The following is a 23,112-nucleotide window of genomic DNA, read 5'->3' on the forward strand; positions in this document are numbered from 1 at the left end:
TTAAACCAAGAGCACCATCTAGTTGGGTCACAAAAATACAACTACTGCTTAATTTAGCTTCATTTGTACATTACTAGAAGCAAGGATTGTAATGTGCAGTAGATTGACTGAACAATAAGGGAAAACAAGTGGCAAAGTTGTACAAACTGCAGGGACTTGGCTTAAGAGGCTGCAGACATGTTAGCTGCCACATTTTGTCTGTATGAAGAAAAAAAGACTTGTGGTGAAACAGGGAATGGGAGACTTGTCCAATCCATATTTACTATGACAATGGCCTCATCCTTGTTAAAAACAGCAAGAGAACGAGAGAAAAGACCGCATTGGACCAGCTAGTGTGTGGTTGTGTGTGCATGTGTGTGTGTGTGTAAGTCTAGTCATTCTGGTATATCTTCAAATGAGATCAGTGCTTATTGACTGAACTCTTTTATCTCTAATCTGTGGGGTAAATTGCCTCGGTTGCTGCTTCTCTTCACACTCCCCTTTCTTCCTGCGCTACTGACTCCCCTCTTTACGATCCCATCAGACACAGCAGGCACAGATGCTATTTACTAGTGGGAGAATTTGTGTGCGTGCGTGCACGTGTGTTTGACTGGAGAGGAAGAGAGATTGGTGGGTAAGTGAATGCTTGGGTGTATTAAGGAGTGTTGCCTGTGTTGCTTAGCAGAGTGTTTCTTAAATGGTGGTACTAGTACCCCTAGGGATACTTTGGAGTACTGCAGGGGTATGTGAGATAATTAAATGGATGATTTCTAAAATAATTTTTCTATATATAAAGAATGAAATTAGTGATGGATTCAAACATTTGATTTGTAGGCTAGCAGTTACCAGGTTGTTTAACCTAACCAGATGCAGTACAGTATTGTACCTCTTTATATAGGCTTTTTTACTACAAAAAATGTTATGCATTGTTCAGGGGGTACTTTGTTTAAAAAATATTTTTAAAAAGTTTAAGAACCACTGGCTTAGCACACGTCTCTGAATGTTGTACTGTATCTTAATGCTATGTAGTCTTTGCACTTATTTTTATCAAGACATTTTTGGTGAGTAATGGAAAAGTAGCCTACTACAGCAAAGATTGTGTACGTCACTCACGTGAGTTACACGTTACAGTAGGCACCCATTTTATAGACATTTATAGGTCCAATGTGTTGGAGTTTCTCCCATCTAGCATAGAGATCATATAACTTTCTTGCAACACGCAGTTCCAAATTTGTATTACAGCTACCTTCACCTTTCAAAATGCCGGCCCTCTTCTCTTTTCAATATCCCTATTGTTTTCTAGGCTAAGAAGAAGACTCCTGTTCTTGAAATTTGGTTATTGAATCCCATGTTTCCTTCTTCAAACTTGCTGGAGCCGGGAGGCGACAATACCCATTAGCAGATTAGCAGCACCTGTGAGTTTATCATGCAACCTTTACCGTCTTTCAAGATGGCACATCAAAAATATTAAGCCCATAATGTTAAGCCCAGTTCATGCAAATGGTAATGTGAAATGTTAAGACGATAGGAATACTTGGAATTGATATTTGTGGTAAATATTCATAAAAAAGGAAAAAGTTTGTTAACGGGCAACACCAATTTTTATAATGAACAACTAAAGACGTTACACACTGGACCTTTAAAGTTATTTCATGCCAACTCAGTTTTGTATTAGACAGCTCTGGGGCCTGTTTTACTAAATTTAAAACATGCAAGCTGTGCAACATGAGATAATTTCCATTTTTCCATTTAGCAGAAAATGCTAAATATCCATAAAATTTTAATTGGTCCAGAGCTGAGCTTTTTCAGTGTCAAGCGCATTATTTATTATTTTTGTTTTCACATTTCCTACCAAAACTGTCCTTTTCAACCTTTTCAAGACTATGATCTTATGTTTTAATTCCTAAAATCCCTGTCATTAGACATTTGTCATTTGTGTTATGTGCCTTTTAGTGGCACATTCTATTTCCAAGATTATGTTGAAAAATTGAAATGCATTCATCCAATTAAAAAACATTTATCCTTCATCTGGCCTAGAAACTATATAAATATTTTGCTACCCATCCTGTGTATCAACTGACCCCAAATCCAAGGTTGTAAAACTTTTACCTACCAGTTACTTAAAAGTTATGAGGTTTTAATGTACAGTATCAACAAGAAGAGTAAGCAGCAAAGAAGAAGTAAAAGTAAAAGGACTACTTTTTTTTTTTTTTTTAATAAGTTCTGTGACCGGGGAAAAGAGGCAGAGCCTTGTTGACATTAATGATGAAGAAAGCACCGTGATTTGAAAGGAATGAAAACTGATGAAGGCTCTCATTATGGACAAGTGAGTAATAACGTTAGCTTCCCTGTTTCACTGTTTTGAAAAGGTCAGTTTAACCTCCTTTGTGCTATTGTTTGTGATAGCTGCTCCCAGCTGGTTGGCTTTACAGCAGTAGCGACAGTTGCTAATCCCCAACCTAACTCTGCCATATTTCGTTTAGTCAGCAGAGACACTAACAGAAGTGCTCGCTGTGGCAATGCGCATCTAGGAATCTGGGTGGCGGAGATTCTGAAGGGGAGGTGTATTTGTTTGGCAGTTGAGCTCAAATATCAACAATCTTCACGCAGCAGTGCTTAATGCACCGTTAAGTCTACAAATATTTTAGTTATTTCAGCTTTTGTTTTCAGAGCCATTTAATGAGCTGGTAAACAAAGGTGGGGAGACAATGTACATTGGTAAAAACATTTTTTATCTCAATCCGAATTTCCTGAGTTGAATCTTTTGCTCTGAATATCTATGATGAGGACAATTGTTTAACGTGATTCTTTACTGATTGTGCTTCTTTACTGAGTGCTCTCTCGGCTGATCAGACCAGACAGTGGTAGAAGTGGTAGAAGAAGCGGTGCCCAAGTTCAAGTGAGGTTTAGCCGGATTCACTAGCATTCATCTCTGGTGCTGCAGTGTGCAGAAATGAGGGCGAGGAAACAAGGCACAATAGAAAGGAGGTGCACCTCAATTTTAAATTATAGTAAATTGACAGGTATGTATATTTTCCGACATGACTTTAACAAAACTTTGTAGCCTGTCATGCGTTTTATTTCTGGAAAAATAAGTACCATGTTTCAACTGACAACACAATACTCAACTCGGGGGCTCCTCAACTCATGATTTGTTATTGAGGCAGCCCAATGAAAACCTCTCTTGAGATGATCAAATTGTATAGTAGAGAGCAGTTCCATTCATCTCCGCAGAGAATACACCATTTCACCGTCTGCCTAGTGAAAAGGTCCATTTGATTGAATGATGTCAACACTGAATCAAATTACTCTGTGTTGTAAAAGGATCAACCATGGTGTTCAAATCTTAGAGAATTGTCACATCAAACTGCTTCATTGAGATTTGTGCCTTTTTAGCTCTTATTTTGGTTGTAAGGACCATTTACTATACGGTTGAGTCTCAGCTGCTCTCGTCAACCCTTTCATGACAAGAGCAACAACAGTTTCCTGCACAAATCATAACTAACAAAACACATATTTATTTGACATCATTAAATAAACTTAACTGCTCACAGCCACTGCTATCACATCTTCCATGTGCACGGAAAATGATGTCTTTGGGATACAGATAGGCCATTCACTATTGATTGGTAAGGGCTTTCATGAGCATGACTTGACTGAATAGGGTGAAACAAAATGCAATTCAGTCTGAAACTCTGATTAGTGAAGACCAAAGCAGAGCTAAAAGGTTTGTGTATATTTCATTCATCAAGTCGACAGAAACACAACAATTGAATGATAATGTATTGCTCTATGTCCGCGGGTGTGTAAGTAGACTTGAATTGTTATGGATAATATGTTTGCTTGTAAATGCAGCTATAACCTAAACAAGGTATTAAGATGTATTTGTGAGTTTTGCAACGGAATTCAGGTGGATTAAACCCTCCCTTCAGTTCAACGTTAAACATATTTGTCAGTATTCAGTGTGGAAATAATGTACTTTTCTGCTTTAAAAGCATTCAGCAGTAATGGGATACCTCCTGCCTCTCGCACTTTGCCACAATCAATGGGCTTTAACACACTTCTGCCTATTTTGCAATGGCTGTCATAGTTCTTGCCTCACACTCTGCTATACATCACTTCCCCCTGCATTCAAAATCAGTAATACATCACACTCTTCCTCTCACCTTCTGGGTTTCATAATTCATAATCACTTCCTGGTAGCAATTTTGTTGCAGGTTATAGGAGTATTCCGGTCGAGTCCAAAATGTAGCTCTGTTGTTTGTAAATTGGGAGGGGTGTCAGTAGAGAGAAAAACAAAAACAATCGGTGCTGCCTACACCGTGTTCTCGCCCTGCTAGCGTTAGCATCCAACAGGGCAAGTTATAAAAATGCTTTTAGCCTCTAAGCATGTTCAAAATGTCATTGTGCCTACCCATGTACAGGGCTTCCTTCCGAGTGAACACAGTGAATCTGACTGAGTATTCTGGTCGAGTGAACAAAATGCATGAAAGTTGTGCCAATTCAGCCCTGTTTAGGTATGGTGTTGATAATGCAAGGAGTGCTTTGGGACCGTCTACAAGCCACAACACCAAAAAGAGATACAAACTTATTTTCAAAAATAAGCATATGCTTATTTTTTTTCAAGTAACTGCAACTAGCAGGAGACAAGTTATAATTGAGGTACGTTTGGAGACACTACCTTTTTTATTCATTAAATTGATAGCCTACACATTTTAGTTTTATCTCCTTTCAGTGTTGTAGTTTGTAGACAGTCCCTAAGCACTCTAATTGCTGTCTTGACACTGGAATTAAACACAGCTGAATTAGCAGAACTTGTATGCCTTTCTTTTAATCTACAGCATTTAGATTCGCTGTATTCACTCTGAATGAATCACTTCACATGTATAGGTAGTTTTAATGACATTTTGAACATGTTAAGAGGCTAAAAACTCATTTAAAACTTGCCCTGTTTCAGCCTGTTGGGTGCTATTGCTAGCAGGGGGATAACATGGTGTAGGCTGCACTGATTGTTTTCATTTTCTTCTCTACTGACAGCACTCAAAATTTACAAACAACAGAGCTACATGTTGGACAACTGGCACCTGGAATTCTCCTTTAACCTCCTTTGGGCAGCTCTGAGTCCCATTAAATCAGTCTGAAACTCAGCTCCAGTTATTGTTTCACTTTGAATGGAGCCAGTTCTCTAAGGGGGTGAACTGGTTGTATCATTTACCTAATAAATCCAATCTGAAATGTGTTGCTTAAACTGGAATTGCTGAACATCAGTGCTTTTAATGTACTATATGTGGGAAATTACTAATTGAAACAATACAGGTAGGGAAATTAGAAGGTAATAAAACTGGCGCCACCCCCAAGGATCTGAGTTGCAGACAAACAATTTAGAGAGAAAAAGAGGTAGACTAAAAATATCTTATTTCAACTCTTTCCCCACTTTGTCAATTTTGACTATACTTGTATTTTTTTCCACTACAGACATAACAATGCAAATACATTTAAGTCAACACAGAGTAACAAAAATAAACACATTACTTTAATACATGACAATGTGTACACTCGGTAAATGGTAGAGCAACTTAAGAGTGATTCTTGCATTTCAGGGTCACTTTGCCACCTGGAAGCATTTTGTTTTTAGTGTTCCATGAAGAGGGTGAAGAAGGTTATTTAGTCATTTGTTGCTGATTTTTTTGGTCTGTTTTGCGGGGAAGGAAAAGGGGCGTGTCTCTCTCTTTTCTAGTAGGGAGTGAAGCGACTGCACCCTCCTCTGTAAAGGCTAGCCTGCAACATCAAAGATGAAAAAGCTCCAATCAGTATTCAATGTAGAACTTTGTAATATAAAATGAACTTCTCTCTTTCCTCCAAAGAAACATTCCTTCCATTTTCCACTTGTCTCTTGTTTAATTGAGAGAGATTTTGTGCAGTGGGTAGTTTGGAAATTTGTGTAATGAAAGAAATATGATTGTTGCATGTACTTAGCGTGAAATTATATCATATGATTTGGCCATGAGTAAGACACTAAATGACTAAACTGTGTCATCTGTATAGCCAGGAAATCTTTTGTGCAAAAAGGGGCATAAGGTAGCGCAGATGAGTGAGCATGAAGCAACCATCATAGCTATTCTGGCACCTGATGAGACACCGGAGTAAAAATATTCAAAACACACATGTCAGCAGCAGACACATTTCAAGCTAAATTGGCTTTTTAGACCCTAGTTTCTTGCAAAAAAAAAAAATACTGAAGAAAACCATACTCTTGGACAAACAAGGCATTTCTGCAACATTTTCAATCCTTAATGTTTGGAGGAAACCCTCACTACCCCAAAACTGCTACTTGGTATTAAGTACGCCACAAATTTGCCATATAACAAGCTCTCCAGTGAATCCAAAATCTATAAATAATAACATACACAATTGCTTTTAACATAAAAATATTTAAACAAAGCTGTATTAACTTACTGTGTATACAGTATTCAATCAGATAATAAAATGAAAGCAGAGAAATTTAATTTTTTTCCTGACAAAATTAACTTGTTTCCTGATTCTAATTCCTTCTGCAAAGGTAAATAGACAAAAATTGTATTTGTATCACTTTTCATGTTAAAGGTACAAGATCAGTCTTGTTGGCAGACAAGAACGTCAATAATGTCTTCAAACATTAGATTAATGTTCAATGACAAAAATAAATTCACGCCCAACATCCACATCGTCGGTCTAAAGAGGGGCTCGAAGGTGCTAATGCTATTCAGTATCTCTCGCGTTCCATGCCTAAGTGGCTCCCAAAACCGGTAGGTGTACAGATCAAGATTTTGAGAGCCCACCGGATCTACAGTGATAGCCCAAAGAAGAACACTGCTACTAATCGCATGTTGATTTTCAACATCCTCCGCTAAACAACCAAGCAGGCGAACAATCATCAGCAGAAGTCATCGTTCGTTTTCTCCGGACTACAGCAACTTCACTAGAAGGCAGGGCCAGGCCTTCTATCAAACCATGGACTCAGCACAAGTCAAGGGTCTGGATTTTTTCCTGCTTTACCCAGCAACACCATCAGGGATGGCTCCCACTGCAGAGCTTTCACTTTTGCTAAGGATGCTGAAGACGCTAAGGATGCAGGCTACTCCCTGTCCTATGTGGCCACAAAGACGGCTGGCACCTTGGACCACAGTCCAAGGTGCCAGCCGTAGAGCGTAGAGTAATGTTAGAGACGGAGAGCGCCGTGGAAGAAGATCGGAATTAAAAGAAGTGCCTGACGAACACAAACTCTTGGTTTGTCTTAATTTCTTGATGCGTCCTAGATTTATTGCAGACTGTGGTTTTGAATTACATTTATGTCCTTTTTAATTTAGCCTAAGCTCCATAGGTTAGTTAAGACACTACTAGGTTAGTGTCTACTTTCCAATGTGCTTTTTAGTTCCTGTTTTGTTAGTAAACAAATGCATCAAAGTCAATTTAATGGAATCAGTTGCAGCCAGGTAACTTTGGGCTGCTGTTTGTTTTTGCTGCCCCGTGTCACATCTTGATCAAAGACCTATTTTGAGTGTTAGCCTTCTTGCTATGTCACCCCCCCACCCCACCCCCCTAGCTTTTCCTTGTGTGTCACTGTCTCGTCTGTTTTTGTTCTCTGTCTTACATGTTGAGTGTGTGTTGAGTGACTTAAGTTTTCTGAGTTAAGTCACTCAACACACAACATGTAAGCCGCATTTGCTATGGACCGATACCGACTGCTTAGCCAACAGTTTCTATCATACAGTTGCGTCCTCCTCAGTGAACTCAAAAACAAAAGGAGTTGGCCACTTCCGCTTTTGTCCTTTTGGTCTGACAATAAAGGCCGAATTGTAATTTCTACAATAGAGTAAAGTTTTAGGAAAATTGCACTTGTGTTGGCTTATGCACCTAATATTTTTGATGGTGGCTTCTATGGTATATCTACAGTTAAGTTACTGTTCTTTTGTTGTTGGTGCGGACTTCAATGCTTTTTGGGACCCGAAAATTGATCGGTTGAACGCAAAGGTCCCTGGAGTTCAAGCGCAAGCCACAAATGCTTTGAAATCATGGGCCAGCAGCTTGGGTCTTATAGGTAGTTGGCGTGCAGTTAATCCCAACTGTAAGGATTATTCCATTTTCTCAGGTAGACATAAATCTGCTAGGAAGGGGTCCTTTGCACCACTACCCTAGATCATCCATCTCAACATGCTGCTAGATGGCATTTTAATACTTCTTTACTAAAAAATGAATCCTACATCCTTCAGTTCATAGCAGAATTCCAGATATTTGCAGACATTAATGTTGGCTCTGTAGAAGACCCGAGGATATTGTGGGACGCAATAAAAGGGTTTATTAGGAGCAACACCATACTATTCTGCTCTAATACGCGTAAAGCTACATCACTGAAACTGCAAAACCTTGAAGCTGAGTTCACCGGATTGGACTCACTGTTACAAACTAATTTTACTGACCAGATAGCTGTAGAATGATCATTAGTCAAGAAAATAATAAACAACATTCTGAAACATTAGTCTGAATTTCTAATCCACAGAGCAAGACAGCGCTATTAATTTCAAGGTGCTAAACCTGGTCACCTTCTCTCTGTGAGATTAAGAGGCAGTGATTTTTTTGCAGCTATTCCCGCTATTAAATCTCAAAATGGTAATGTTAGAACTGACCCTGTCGAAATAAATAAATCCTTTCAGACATTGTATTCCCAACTGTATGAATCTGTGGTTACTGTGGATAAATCTCACTATGACAGCTGGTTGAATCAGCTTGACTTGCCTTAGTTATCACGGAGGCATCAGCTAGCTTGGATAAATTGATTACTATTTAAGAATTAAGGAGAGAAGACAGTTTTCAAAAAGGAGAATCACTGGGCATTGATGGGATTCCCCCTGTATTCTATGCAACTTTTTGGGAACAGTTGGGCCCTTAGCTTCTTGAAATGATTAAATTCTCTATTGAAAAGGATGAATTCTCAAGGGATGCTAACACAGCCTTATTTCCTTACTCTTGAAAAAGGATAAGGATCCAGATTCTAGCTATCCACCTCTTAGTCTGCTTAACGCTCACCTAAAAATCTTTGCAAAGCTCCTAGCCCGTTGTTTGGAGTCTCACATGGCAAAACTAGTGACTTCTGACCAAACAAGATTCATTAAAACGGAACTAGCAGCAGATAATGTTGGACGCCTTCTCCACATTGTTGATGCGGCAGAGTTACAGTGAGATTCAAGTGTCACTTCTTTCTCTTGATGCAATTAAGCCTTTGACAGATGTGAATGGCCATTTTTGGTCAGTCTTAGGTAAAACTTGTCATAGCTCATCGATTATGGTGTCACCAATGTGCATTCGTAATACGCAGCATCATCTCATTATATACAAACGACGTTTTGGTCTTTTTAGAAAACCCACCTCAGAAGGTATATACTGTGCAGCCTAAAAACTGTGGGATGATATCTAGGCTTATCAGTTCTTAGTGATATCTGGGTGCTCTGTCCTTCCAGTTGAAAGGATCTGGGCACGTGACTGCAATTGATATCCAACCTGACTGGCATTATGTATTATCTAGCAGAAGTATAGACCTATTAGACCAACCAGAAGTATCACACCATCAGCAGATTCACTACAATTTCATCCATAGGACAAATCTCATCACCGTGAAAATATTCCACTTGAAAATATTTAACAGCCCTTTCTGCCCAATAAAAACACAAGGCACATATCTTCACATGATCTTGGAGTGCTCTCCCATTGATCAGTTCTGCAAAAATATTGCATCAAAAATGTACACCCTGTTAAATGTTACTGTGCCTGTTACTGTCAATGTTTTGATTCTGAATGATCTGTAAGCCTTTCAGCTCTCTAGAACACAAAAACGTGTTGTATTTGTTTGACTTACAGCAGCGAAAAAAATAAATGCAACCCGTTGGAAACCACCTCATGACCTTTTTATCTGTGCATGGACCCTTTCCTTCCTGGATGTAGTTTTAATGGAACTCTATGCGACACATATTCATGGAGTGCCAGGAAGGACTCTGTACACTTGGCTGAGCGTCGCTGAAACTTTGAGCTTTGTGCTATAGCTCTGCATTACATGTGTGCAGGCGTTTGGGCCCTTGTCTTGTGGTTGTCTTTGTATGTGTCTGTATCACATGGCCAAAGCATAGGGGTCGGGGCAAACCTTTATCAATAAAAAAAATATATTATTTGCTGAGATCATTGATACCTCACATAAGACTCTACCTTGAAGGGTTCACATGATATTTAATGGGGCATGGCCTGAGTAAGTGGGCGTGGTTTAAGTATAGAGTGCGACTCAGTATGTAGACCACACATTTTAAGTTTCATGTAAATCAGATGATGGTCATCATGTAACTGATTTATAGCTGATTTCCTGTTGGCAGCAGATGGCGCCATGACAAAAGGTAAATTCTTTTCTACAAATGTCCTTGGGCTTGAACTGTTGTCAATCAAGAGACATTTTGGCCAAATTCTTCTTCTTTGTTTATTGATCAAAATGGCCGCCATGCAACACCCACACCGTCTTTTAATAACTTTTTATCTTTGAGGTGTTGAGATGGTGCAGACCAAATTTTACCAAATAACAAATAACAGGATTTTGTTAATGTATAGAGTGAGGAAAATAAGTATTTGAACACCCTGCTATTTTGAAAGTTCTCCCACTTAGGAGGGGTCCGAAATTGTCATCAAAGATGCATGAAATTGTCATCGCGAACAAAATCCAGAAATCCAAATGTATGATTTTTTAAGTATTTATTTGTATGATACAGCTGCTGTATTTGAACATGTGTCAGCTATCAGCTAAAATTCTGAACCTCAAAGACTTGTTAGTCTGTCTTCAAAATGTCCACCTCCACTCCATTTATTATCCTAAATTAGATGCACCTGTTTGAGGTCGTTAGCTGCATAAAGACACCTGTTCACCCCATACAATCAGTAAGAATCCAACTACTAACATGGCCAAGACCAAAGAGCTGTCCAAAGAAACTAGAGACTAAATTGTACACCTCCACAAGGCTGGAAAGGGCTACGGGGAAATTGCCAAGCAGCTTGGTGAAAAGAGGTCCATTGTTGGAGCAATCATTAGAACATGGAAGAAGCTAAACATGACTGTCAATCTCCCTTGGACTGTAAAATCTCACCTCGTGGGGTCTCACTGATCCTAAGAAAGGTGAGAAATCAGCCTACACTGATTACCTCCCACTACACGGGAGGAGGTGAATAAAGAGCTCAATAAAGAGAAGTCTAAGTCTAAGTCTGGTCATCGACCTGAAAAGAGCTGTGACCACCGTTTCCAAGGTTACTGTTGGTGATACACTAAGACGTCATGGTTTGAAATTATGCGTGGCACGGAAGGTTTCCTTGTTTAAACCAGCACATGTCAAGGCTTGTCTTAAGTTTGCCAATGACCATTTGGATGATCCAGAGAAGTCATGGGAGAAAGTCATGTGGTCGGAAGAGACCAAAATAGAAACTTTTTGGTCATAATTCCACTTACCATGTTTGGAGGAAGAACAATGATGAGTACCATCCCAAGAACACCATCCCTACTGTGAAGCATGAGGGTGGTAGCATCATGCTTTGGGGGTATTTTTATACGCACGGGACAGGGCGACTGCACTGTATTAAGGAGAGGATGACCAGGGCCATGTATTGCGAGATTTTGGGGAACAACCTCCTTCCCTCAGTTAGAGCATTGAAGATGGGTCGAGCCTGGGTCTTCCAACATGACAATGACCCGAAGCACGCAGCCAGGATAACCAAGGAGTGGCTCTGGAAGAAGCATAACAAGGTTCTGGTTTGGCCTAGCCAGTCTGAAGACCCAAACCCAATAGAGAATCTTTGGAGGGAGCTCAAACTCCATGTTTCTCAGTGACAGCCCAGAAACCTGACTGATCTAGAGAAGATCTGTCTGGAGGAGTGGGCCAAAATCCCTTCTGCAGTGTGTGCAAACCTGATGAAAAACTACAGGAAACGTTTGACCTCTGGAATTGCAAACAAAGGCTACTGTTTCAAATATTAACATTGAATTTCTCAGGTGTTGAAATACTTATTTGCAGCTGTATCATACAAATAAATATTAAAAAAATCATACATTGTGATTTCTGGATTTTTTTTTTTAGATTATGCCCCTTACATTGGAGATGCACCTACGATGACCCCTCCTAAGTGGGAGAACTTGCAAAATAGCCGGGTGTTCAAATACTTATTTTCCTCATTGTAGAACCTTGACTTTTAGGTCTACTTCCTGTTGCCACGAGCGGGCACTATGACTTTGAGATAATATCGGCCTTTATATGTCATCAGGGTTAGTGTCGTAAAAATCCTGAATGATTTGGAGCCAATTTGACGATGTACACCCAAATTACACCCACTTCCTGTTTCGATGGCAAAACTCACAAAATGGCCGCCGTGCCACGGCCATGTTTTTCTTTTAATAACTTTTCATTTGTAAAGTATTAAGATGGCACGGAACAAATTTAAATACAAATTTAAGTACAACATGTGAAATTGGCAAAAACCATTCCTATTTAACTTTTAATTCAAAATGGTAGACTTCCTCTTGGTTTTAGGGTATGGCTCCAATGAGGTTATTTGTATGTCTTGACATGCTACATATGTGTATCCAGTTTTGTGAGACTACGTCAAACATATAGGCAGGGGCTGAATTTTAGTAATTTTGTAGGGGCGCTCGCAAGCCATTTTTGTGCGCTTATTTCAGAAACCCTTAAAACAAAAATATTTCAGCGGGCTTTATGCGTCTGTCAATTGTTGTTAGTATGTTAAGCCTCTCAAAAATGTGATTCATTTGCTGGATGAAGGAATAATAATAATTCCTTCAGTTTTAATAGAGCCTTCACCGCTCTCGGCGCTCGGGCCCTAATTAAAGCTGCTTCAGCTTCACTCATCTGCTCATCATCTGCCTGACCTCCATCTCCCCACTCCTCACTTGCATCTCCCAATCACCCACCTGTTTACCATTCCCTCTTTGTTCCTGCTGCACTTATACAATCTCCTTTCTTTGTTCTCTGTCAGTTTGTCACGTTTTAATGCAGTTACCTGTCTGCTTGTTTCCTGCCTTCTACCTGTTACCCGCCTGCCGTGCTATTCTATACCTTTTCAAAATTATCTACTGAATTCATCCTGCTGCCTTTTCATCTATCTGCATTTAGGTCCAATCCCTTTCCTGCACCGTGACAATGATCTGATCAGGTTTTGTTTGGGGCTACAGTTCAGAATGTGAGGCATGAGTTTAAGATTGATTGATTGTTGTAGTTTTTTTATTCAGAATGAGGAATAAAGTTTAGTAGTTGGGGCTTTGGATATGGCAGAATGGGGAAATAGGGAGTAGTAATTTGAAGACAAAAGAAAAGAAAGTAAGAGGAAAACAGAAACCACTGTTTTAATTAAAGGTGCCCTGTCATACGTATTTCCTTACTTTGTCGTAATGTCTAAATATCTACCATGGACTCTTAACATTCTTCGTGGAAAAAATCCCTTGGTTACCTTGCTTCAAGCTATTCTAGCATTCTAGCATGATCAAGCTGACTCCTCCTGCAGGAAGAGTCAGCTTAATTTGTTCCAGTTGTCTTATAATATTCAATGAGCTAAGCTGATTGACTCTGATTGACTAACAGCTGGCCAATGAGAACCTGGCTATCAATATCCTTTACTCAGCGCAACTGGGCAAGCTCATGAATAGTAATGAGTTCAGGCAACATAACATCACACTGCCCAGCTTTTGTAATTGGCCTAATTTCTCCTCTTATTTCTTTTCAGTGGCTAGAGCTGACAGAGGAGGTAGCAGTTCCTTTTTACACAAACAGATATGGACCTAACATACAAAAAAAAAAATGCAAGTATGAATGGTTTTGTGTGGCAGAGCACATTTAAGTAAATGAAGAGGAGGAAAAAAAAATCATAATTGATTAAGGCTTTTAGCTAGCATCTGCACTAGAAAAAGGGAGCTGTTTGTAGGAAACCAGGGGGGAGTTGGTAGGTTCTTTTGATTTTCATCATCACAAGGATGTCAGCACTCTGCATTAGCCATCATCTCATCTTTTCAAGATGGAACACCTGGCAGCAGCTCTGACTGCCGCCAGTTTATTACAAATAACTTTAATTCTCCCTCTCCTTATTCTCCTTTTTGTGGCCTATCTTTCTCGCTACCTTAATCTCCTACGGCATGTCAAAGCATTTACAAGATGGTCGTAAATCTTTGGAGGCAGTCCCTACCCACACCGACAAAAGAAAACAAATTGTGTTTAGGTTTCACTTTCTCTCCCAACCCCATAAGGGCGCTCCATTTCTTTCTTTGGAAAGATTTTTTTCATCTTTGATGTTAGCTGCAAAGCTAGCTAAAAATAAACATTAACCATTCACCTATCACCCCTTGCAAATTTAAAGGCACTTTATTGTGTTTTTTCTATGTCTTGATTGGATTTCAAGCAAGTAGCATTTGACCAATAAAATTGAATGGGGAGTTTAAGTTGATGTCCGTTTTTCATTTACTGAAGTGGCAAAGGTTAAACCATGGGTCTCTTAGAGGGAAACACAACTCATAGGAACAAGACAAAGAGTGAAAAAACATATTCCTAGATTATTAATAAAGCATGTCAGGAAAGTATTAGATTTGAGTTATGCATGTATTCTTAAACTTTCAGTTTAGTAGTTCATATAAATAGTTCAGAACAATCTTTTAGTGCAAATTGGGTCTCCTGTAAACATCTGTCCAGGTGTCATACAATGTGTTATTATATACAACAGTGTGAGGATGCTGAACCAGTCCTAATTCATCATGATGACACATGCATCCTGGCACAATATTCAGAGAGTCAGAAACAGGGAACAGACTCACCATAGTGCCCACACTGTATGTGGCTGCAGGACCAATCGTATGGTGATATGGGTCTGCTGTTGCATAGACTCTGCCATAACTATAGAGGAGAAAACAGGTAGAAAAAGTGTTTACTATGACAATATTACTTATAAATAAATATTCTCATTATGAGTATAGTACAAAACGTTTAACTCCCACAATAGCGTCTTCAAGATGTTACACAGACAAATCCAAAACACAATTGACCACCAGGAATATGTTGACACATTGTGGGTCTACATCATCAAGCATGTTAGTATTTCTCCAGGGAAATGCACAAAATGTTTGACTAGGATTTAGATAAACTCATATTTGTACAAGTGTTAGAAACTCAAAAGGGGTCTAGCTGCAGATATTCACTGTGGATTCACTTCCGATCCAGGCTCCACTGTCAGATCACTTCCACTGTCAAGCTGGTCAGGACAAGAAATTACATTTATTTTAACCTCGCCCTAAGGAGAGTAACTGTTTGCTTTATTCTAAAATGTTTCATTGCATGATTTGTGTGTCGTTAAAATTGCTACTGCTATCAACATACATTGAGGAAAATAAGTATGTGAACACCCTGCTATTTTGCAAGTTCTCCCACTAAGAAATCATGGAAGGGGTTTGAAATTGTCATCGTAGGTGCATGTCCACTGTGAGAGACATGAACTAAAAAATAAAATCCAGAAATCAAAATGTTTGATTTATTTGTATGATACAGCTGCAAATTAGTATTTGAACACCTGTCTTTCAGCTAGAACTCAGACCCTCAAATACCTGTTAGTCTGCCTTCAAAATCTCCAACTCCACTCAACCATACAATCAGTAAAAATCCAACTACTAACATGGCCAAGACCAAAGAGCTGTCCAAAGACACTATGGACTAAATTGTACACCTCCACAAGGCTTGAAAGGGCTACGGGGAAATAGCCAAGCAGCTTGGTGAAAAAAAGTCCACTTTTGGAGTAATCATTAGAAAATGGAAGAAGCTAAACATTACTGTTAATTTCCCTCGGACTGGGGCTCCATGCAAGATCTCACCTCGTGGGGTCTAGCTGGGACCACCGTTTCCAAGGTTACTGTTGGTAATACACTAAGAGGTCATGGTTTGAAATCATGCATGGCACGGAAGGTTCCCCTGCTTAAACCAGCACATGTCAAGGCCCGTCTTAAGTTTGCCAATGACCATTTGGATGATCCAGAGGAGTCATGGCAGAAAGTCATGTGGTCAGATGAGACCAAAATATAACTTTTTAGTCATAATTCCACTAACCATGTTTGGAGGAAGAACAATGAAGAGTACCATCCCCGGAACATCATCCCTACTTTGAAGCATGGGGGTGGTAGCATCATGCCTTAGGGGTGTTTTTGTGCACATGGGACAGGACGACTGCACTATATTGAGGAGAGGATGACCGGGGCCCAGTATTGCAAGATTTTGGGGAACAACCTCCTTTCCCCAGTTAGAGCATTGAACGTGGGTCGAGGGTGAGTCTTCCAACATGACAATGACCCAAAGCACACAGCCAGGAGAACCAAGGAGTGGCTCTGTAAGAAGCATATCAAGGTTTTGGCGTGGCCTAGCCAGTCTCCAGACCTTAACCCAATAGAGAATCTTTGGAGGGAGCTCAAACTCCGTGTTTCTCAGCAACAGCCCAGAAACCTGACTAATCTAGAGACCAAAATCCCTTCTCCAGTGTTTGCAAACCTGGTGAAAAACTACAGGAAACGTTTGACCTCTGGAACAGCAAACAAAGGCTACTGTACAAAATATTAACATTGACTTTCTCAGGTGTTCATTTGTTAATTTGCAGATTTAATAAATAGTTAAAAAATCATACATTGTGATTTCTGGATTTCTTTTTTTAGATTATGTCTCTCACAGTGGACATGAACCTACACTGACCAATACACACACACAATTTCAGACCCCTCCATGATTTCTAAGCTCTTGCAAATTAGCAGGGCATTCAAATATACATATATATTAGTTTCTGAAGTTGAAATATATGCTGCCTTCAGGGGCAATGGGAATTATGGTAAATACGAATTGCCGATTGGAGGTTGCACATAAACACCCCCTCAACTCATAATTTTGAGTGGGAAATTCTGAAACTAGCCCAAATAAGCAGGTGAGAATAAACCTTGCATCCGCCGTTTTTCATTTCACACCGACAATAAAGCACTTGAAGATAACATAATGGTATTCCAACTGCACAAGTGGGAAGTAGGATCTTCCGACTAGCACGTGAAAGTAGTATAGCTTTATTTCTGTGTATATATTAAACTGTTTAAATATAACAATGTGGCTTTATTGTGGGCAGCCATGAAAAAAGACAAGATGCACGAAGGGGCCGCAGGTATATAAGCTAAATATGGGCATCCGCTCTAGCAACTGGGCACCCACACAAGACCATCTTTCACAAAAGGAAAGGAGATAACACTATCCCAAAAGTCCTTGCGGCACCAAAGTTTAAGGCAGTGCATTACCATTTCATCGTTCATAATCACAATATTAAGATGCACAGTAGCGCCGGCAGCCGTAATTCTTTAGTTTCAATGGCAGACCCACATCAATAACATCAGCCACCGCGTGAATGTAAGACCGTCGGATTTTCCTCGCACCTCTTTTTGAATTCTCCTTCACATCTTTGCTTGACCTCATGACATTTACCATCGAAGTTAAGGGAAAGTGGTTAGGACTAAAGTAGGTACTTTTTTGACTTTTTGACCACAGCCCCGAAATGTGGAAGTTTCTGGAGGAAATCACCAGTGTTTTAGGCTACAACATTTGTTGTCACATACAGCAAACATCTCCTAAGTGTCTGCGAGCTGCCTGTCCCCTGAACACACTGTAAAAAATTGCAGTCTAAAAAATAAACTGTGCGTACCTGCACCGTGAAGCATACACAAACAGTCTTACAGCGTTCACCAACAAGAAGGATTTGTGGGTGGGGTTAATTAGCAGAAGCACAGAAGGGTGACAGGATGAGGAGGAGGGAGGAGCAAGCTAGCCTCGTTTTGTCTGAAAATACTTTGAACGTCAACAAGAAGTAACGTCGCCCAACATCGCTCGGCGCACCTTTAACCTACTGCAAATGACAAGAAGACAACTGACTGAATGTAACTTAAATACCACAGCCTGCTCGCTCTCCTTCTCTCTCCTTTTTTTCACTCTTCTCCGCTGTGTTCTGTGTTCACATTGATGTTTGCAGTTTTTAGTTTAAGTTGGCTGTTGGTCTTCAAGTTAAAAGTTAAAACGTTACTTTAAATTTGGGTATGATATTGGCAAGTCTACTTAGGTTCTTTCTTTTATTGCCTGACTGTGGTACTGTCATAAAGCAATATGCTTTGCTGTGCTTTTATATCCTAAGGACTTATATTTCCCTTTTATGAGAAATCTTTAATTCACTTTCAACATGAGGAAAAAAAGAGCTAAGTTACTGTTTTTTTAAAGTTTGTATTTTATGGTGTATAGTATTACCTCACCCATTATGATGAAAAATACAAATAGAAAATAAAAAACACAAGCGAAGCTCAAATTATATATGTATATATATGGGAATGGGGAAATGTACAGTGACAACATAATAGTTGAGGCTAGTTTTTTGAAGACAAGCAAATTTTATATTTTACTGAGAACGTTGCTACACAGAGTTTCTTGTATATGACAAAAATATATTGCAAATAAGCCGTTTCATGCTTCTTGCGTTCAGTGCGGAGCAGATGCCAAAATGATGTAAACGTGGCCTGGGCAACGGTGCACGGAGGGTCTGATCGCAATTAGCTACAGGAGAAAGGTCTCTTATTTGAGTTGCTCTGACCATGACAATGGGACATTGTATGCCATCCGCAGCGCCCCGTGCTGAGCACAAGTAGCATTAGACAGCTTTATGACATTGGTAGATTTATTTATTTGATTAGGACAATGCACTTTAATCAACAATTCTGTAAATGTGCCAGTGTTAGCCAGCTGGCTAATTTTTAACTGTAGTCCTAGTTACCTTGCAACATCTTTTAAAAGCCGGCCTAGAATAGCCTACATGTTGCGTATAGTGTAGACAGGATCTGCAAAATAAATGCTGCATTAACGGGATTAGTAGAAGTTAGTCTGTCTCAATTTAAATCAACGAGGAAACCACTTTTAAGAGTTTACACAATTTTATTTTATGTTATGTTTTAATGTTAAATGTTTATATGCTTTCATTTCCTGTCCTGACAGTGGAGCCTGCACCCGAACAGGCTCCACAGTTGTAGAAGTCTGCTTTGACAACAATAGGCTACTAATTGAAAAATAAAATTGACACTTGGTATGTAGATGTTCAATCATGTTTGATTGTATAATTAGTCAATTAAAGAAATAAATTCCTCAGTGCATGCTCTCAGACTTATCTACCAACCCTTATAGAACTTGCTCAGGTGTGCCTTGCACCAGCTCTTAATTATGCTCTTACAGTTTTAGACTGCCGGGGGACTTCCTTTGACACACTGAGCTCCTCTCTCCTTTCCCTTTCCATCTGTGTGCATCCATGTCATAGAAATGCTTGTTACTAACAGGTCTGGGAAGCTTATTCCCCAGAGCCCTTATGTTTTCTGTCGCCCGGCAGTTTTCCTTGGATTAGGGTGGCACCAAAATCATGGTTGCAGCTGTTGACATGGTCTTGCTACCCCGTGCTGTGCTCTGCAGTGCCCTGCTACGTCCTTCTACACTATGTGATGGCCTGCAGTGCCCATCTATACCATGAACTACTACAACTGCTATTTCTAGTCTTAGTTACATTATCTTTATTGTGATTATTATTGCCACTGTTCATCACACCCAAAACCGGCATTGTCAAATACTACCTACCCAGTGCCTTTGTTGGCTCGAGTTTTCTCCCTAAAAGGAAATTTTACTCACCACCCGAGGTTTCTCCCTAAACAGAAGTTTTTCCTCACCACTGTCAAACTAAATGCTTGATCTTAGGGGAATTACCAGAATTGGGGTTTGTGTGGTTTACACCTACTATATCTGTAAAGTGTCTCAAAATAACTCTTTTCATGATATGACACTATAAAAAAAGAGGAATTGACTTGAATTGAATTACTGATTAAAAAAGGTGCAGTCCACAGCTGCAAAATAAGATCCTGCATGTACCTGCACAGTGACTTGAGTGAGTAAGTAAGAGGCATGAATAAAATACAGTTTATTCAGTCTGGATTTTGCCTCTGGGTAGCCAGAAGGCATGCTCTAGATGCCGCTCAAAAGCAGAACTTCCTTGTTTTCTTTGCTTGTATTGCTGTTGGGAGAAGTTAAACTTCTGCCTGAAAGCCCTTTCTGCCAGAAATTTTGTTAGGTTATAGCTATGTTTCCAACAGCAAAAATGACATCCCAAAATATGTGTGTAGAGAATGTTATTGTTGAAAATACATTTTACAGTGTTTTGGCGGGCTCAGCTATTCAGCTGTATTTGGCCCAAAAAAATCTGTTAAGCAAGTGGTAGAGAGGCCAAGGAAGCTGCTTCAGTGCGGAGGATATGGCCAGTAGGGTCTCTCCAGAACCATAGCCCTCTGATGCCAACAGAAACGGAATCATTATGCTGCTAGTTTCAGCTGGATGCTTTCCCCAATACTACACCAACCCAGAGAGAGCCCATGTGCACCGTACTATGCATGAGATAAACTGGGAAAGACAACTAAAACAAGCAGGGCCGAGAGGGCAGACAATGAGTGATTTTTGTCATCTAACAAAATTGGCAAAATGCAGAGTGCATTTAAGTTGGGCTTTTATTGTGAAAGAAAAAAAAGAAGTGAAGTTGTAATGTGCTACCATTGACAATGTGAAAAATAATCGAGTTGTTGTTGTCTTGGTTCACACTGGTATGGACTACGGAACCTCTGTTTTTATTGTATTACCTGCATAAGTAGAGGCACAACTCAGCTCAGTAGGTTTTGGCTGGGTGTCAGTAGCTTGTGCGCAATGCATCCTGATACATGTAGCCACTGCCGGAACAACTCAGTGAGGGAGGAATTTAATGCTTCAATTGACTACATTTACCATCAACACGGATTAGAAAATACACATAAAAGATGGCAAATTTTCTCTTTAAACAACCCATGGTCCAGTCTCTTAATCCATTTGGCTACAACATCCAGTTAGGGCCAGAACAACTTTCTATAGACCCTGAGGGCAGGTTTCAGCTGGGGGCTCCTACTGACTCCCCATTTCCCCCTACTATTTTAAGAATGTGTGCATATATTGTTACCTTTAAGTACACAGCAGCAAACAGCAGACTACACATGACAACATTATTATAGTTTGCCCAGAAACTATTCAGCATAATAAGTCACTCTCCAGGATTTTGCTGCTTTTTTTTGAGTTTATTGCTTCCCAAAGTGCCTGATATTGCGGGAGCTTTTATAAAAACTTGCAATGTCTTGCAATGCTGCAGAGAGCTGACAGGATTGAAACAAGAGCAGCTTTCACTGACTTTATAATGTAAAAAAACGTAACAGCGTTCATTGATGTTAAAATGGCCTACAAAGTCTTTCGCTGTATGTTTTGTTGGTAAATGTGAGATGTTTGAGTCACACACATCTGGTTTTCATATCAGAAACGAAGAAACTAATTTGGCGACGTACGTGTCTTACCTAAACGCGTTCTCACCCTCGCTTGGCCTGTGGCATTCAGAGTCACATACCGACACCAAGTCTTGCACGTAGCCTTGCTGGGAATGGTTGAGGATGCGGGAAACTCAAGTTATTGTTCAAATTTGCGAGTCGTACCAAATTCATGGTGATTGGGTGAATTTGCGTGAATTGTTGCGATCGCAACATCACCAAATCCTGGACTGATAAGTAGCTACCTTTTCTGTGTGTCAATTAGTCAATAATTAGTCATTTTATATGGCGTATGCATTGAAGAAGACGTCTAATACAGAGGAATAATAAAGGTTATAGGTCCAAACTTGGGTCAAGAATCATGCATCCGCAAACAATTACATGTGGTAATACAGTTCAAGGTATGGTATAGGTGGAGTGATTCCATTCCAAACAAAATTAGTTTTAATGCTATTAACAAACTGATTGTTATTTTCAAAATAAATGCTATTTTCCTCTCTTCTCATGGTTATTCTGTATGTACCCCCTAATAGGAGCACTAGGACAGCTAAGTAGCTCTGCAGGAAGTTTTGTATATGAGGCAGTAGATTCCTGATCAGAATGACATTTTGACTTATTCCCCATATATAAAATTAAATGGATTCTTGGAAGCATTTCAGATTAAAGGGGATATTTTATCAGTTTGGAAATACACAATTAATTGTTTCCCCCATTCCCCAACTCCAACCACCTGACATAAACATTGTGCAACGTTGGCTTTGATTGAATAGAGGTTAGAGGTTCGATAATGGATAGGGAGTGCCAACCAACTACAATGAGTATGCGTGACACACATAAGGTATTGGGTCGTCCGAAGGAGAGATCTATAATCATTTCCTTCTCTCACTCTTGCTAAGAACAGGCATATGGGATAAAAATGTAATCAATGTCTCCCTATAAATGTACGTTGTAAAGGTGAGTGTGTGATTGCAATGATTTGTTTACTTGTTTTAATTTATGAGAAAAGGGTGTTTTATCTTCCAGATGACAGGGAGAGATTGTGATAAAAGTAACATCAGCCAGAGAGGGAAAAAGATAAAGAAAAGGGCAGTGATAAGAGTAGTATATGGTTGAAGGCAGGGACAAATAAGATTAAAAACAAAGAGTAAAAGGATTTCCTCCTTTAGGGTGGGTTAAAAGAAACAGAAATAAAAAGCAAATATAGTTTTCTAAAGAGTGGAAATATTTAGAAGAGGTTGAAGCTGGAAGATGGTAAAAGAATATTTTTTGGAAAGAGCTAGTATATCTCTCTGATGATGTCCCATACCTTCCCCTTTCAATGCCATTGTCTTCACTGCCCTCTATCCTCCTCTTCGCTACGTGCCACCTAACTGCCATCTTACCTCGATCTCTCTGTCTGTGTATCTCTCTTCTGGGGCTTATTTCCAGTCTGATTAGCAAAACTTGCTTGGAATTTATCCCCTCCTTCAATGCCCCTCTTTTTTCATTCCACCCGAAGTACCACAAAAATATGACCCATTGGGTCTGCTAGTCACTAGTTGCTAGTTGCATGTTTATATTGTTTAGTCCATTGTAGCCCCACAGATTTCATTTCAAAAGGCTTGTGTAGGAAATAAAAATCAAATAAAGTTATGGGGGGGGGGGGGGGGGGGGGGGGG

At 39.7% G+C, this 23,112-nt stretch overlaps 1 protein-coding gene across 8 annotated transcripts in view; it reads right to left on the reverse strand.

Annotated features, from left to right (window-relative positions):
• Positions 1–23,112, reverse strand: part of LOC117936761 (RNA binding protein fox-1 homolog 3-like) — a 713,247-nt gene that overhangs the window by 12,977 nt on the left and 677,158 nt on the right. For 4 of the 8 annotated variants that reach the window (XM_034860135.1, XM_034860136.1, XM_034860143.1 and 1 more), the window contains 2 exons: positions 14,849–14,927; positions 4,436–5,757 (listed from right to left, as the gene is read on the reverse strand). In XM_034860135.1, coding sequence (XP_034716026.1) covers positions 5,713–5,757; positions 14,849–14,927 — 124 coding nt within the window. In that variant the 3' untranslated portion in view covers positions 4,436–5,712. Of the gene's footprint in view, positions 1–4,434; positions 5,758–14,848; positions 14,928–23,112 lie in introns of those variants that run through there. The other 4 variants (XM_034860141.1, XM_034860137.1, XM_034860140.1 and 1 more) reach the window with 2 other exon arrangements.

Source organism: Etheostoma cragini, chromosome 21 (genome assembly GCF_013103735.1).
Source record: "Etheostoma cragini isolate CJK2018 chromosome 21, CSU_Ecrag_1.0, whole genome shotgun sequence".
Classification (NCBI taxonomy): Eukaryota; Metazoa; Chordata; class Actinopteri; order Perciformes; family Percidae; genus Etheostoma; species Etheostoma cragini.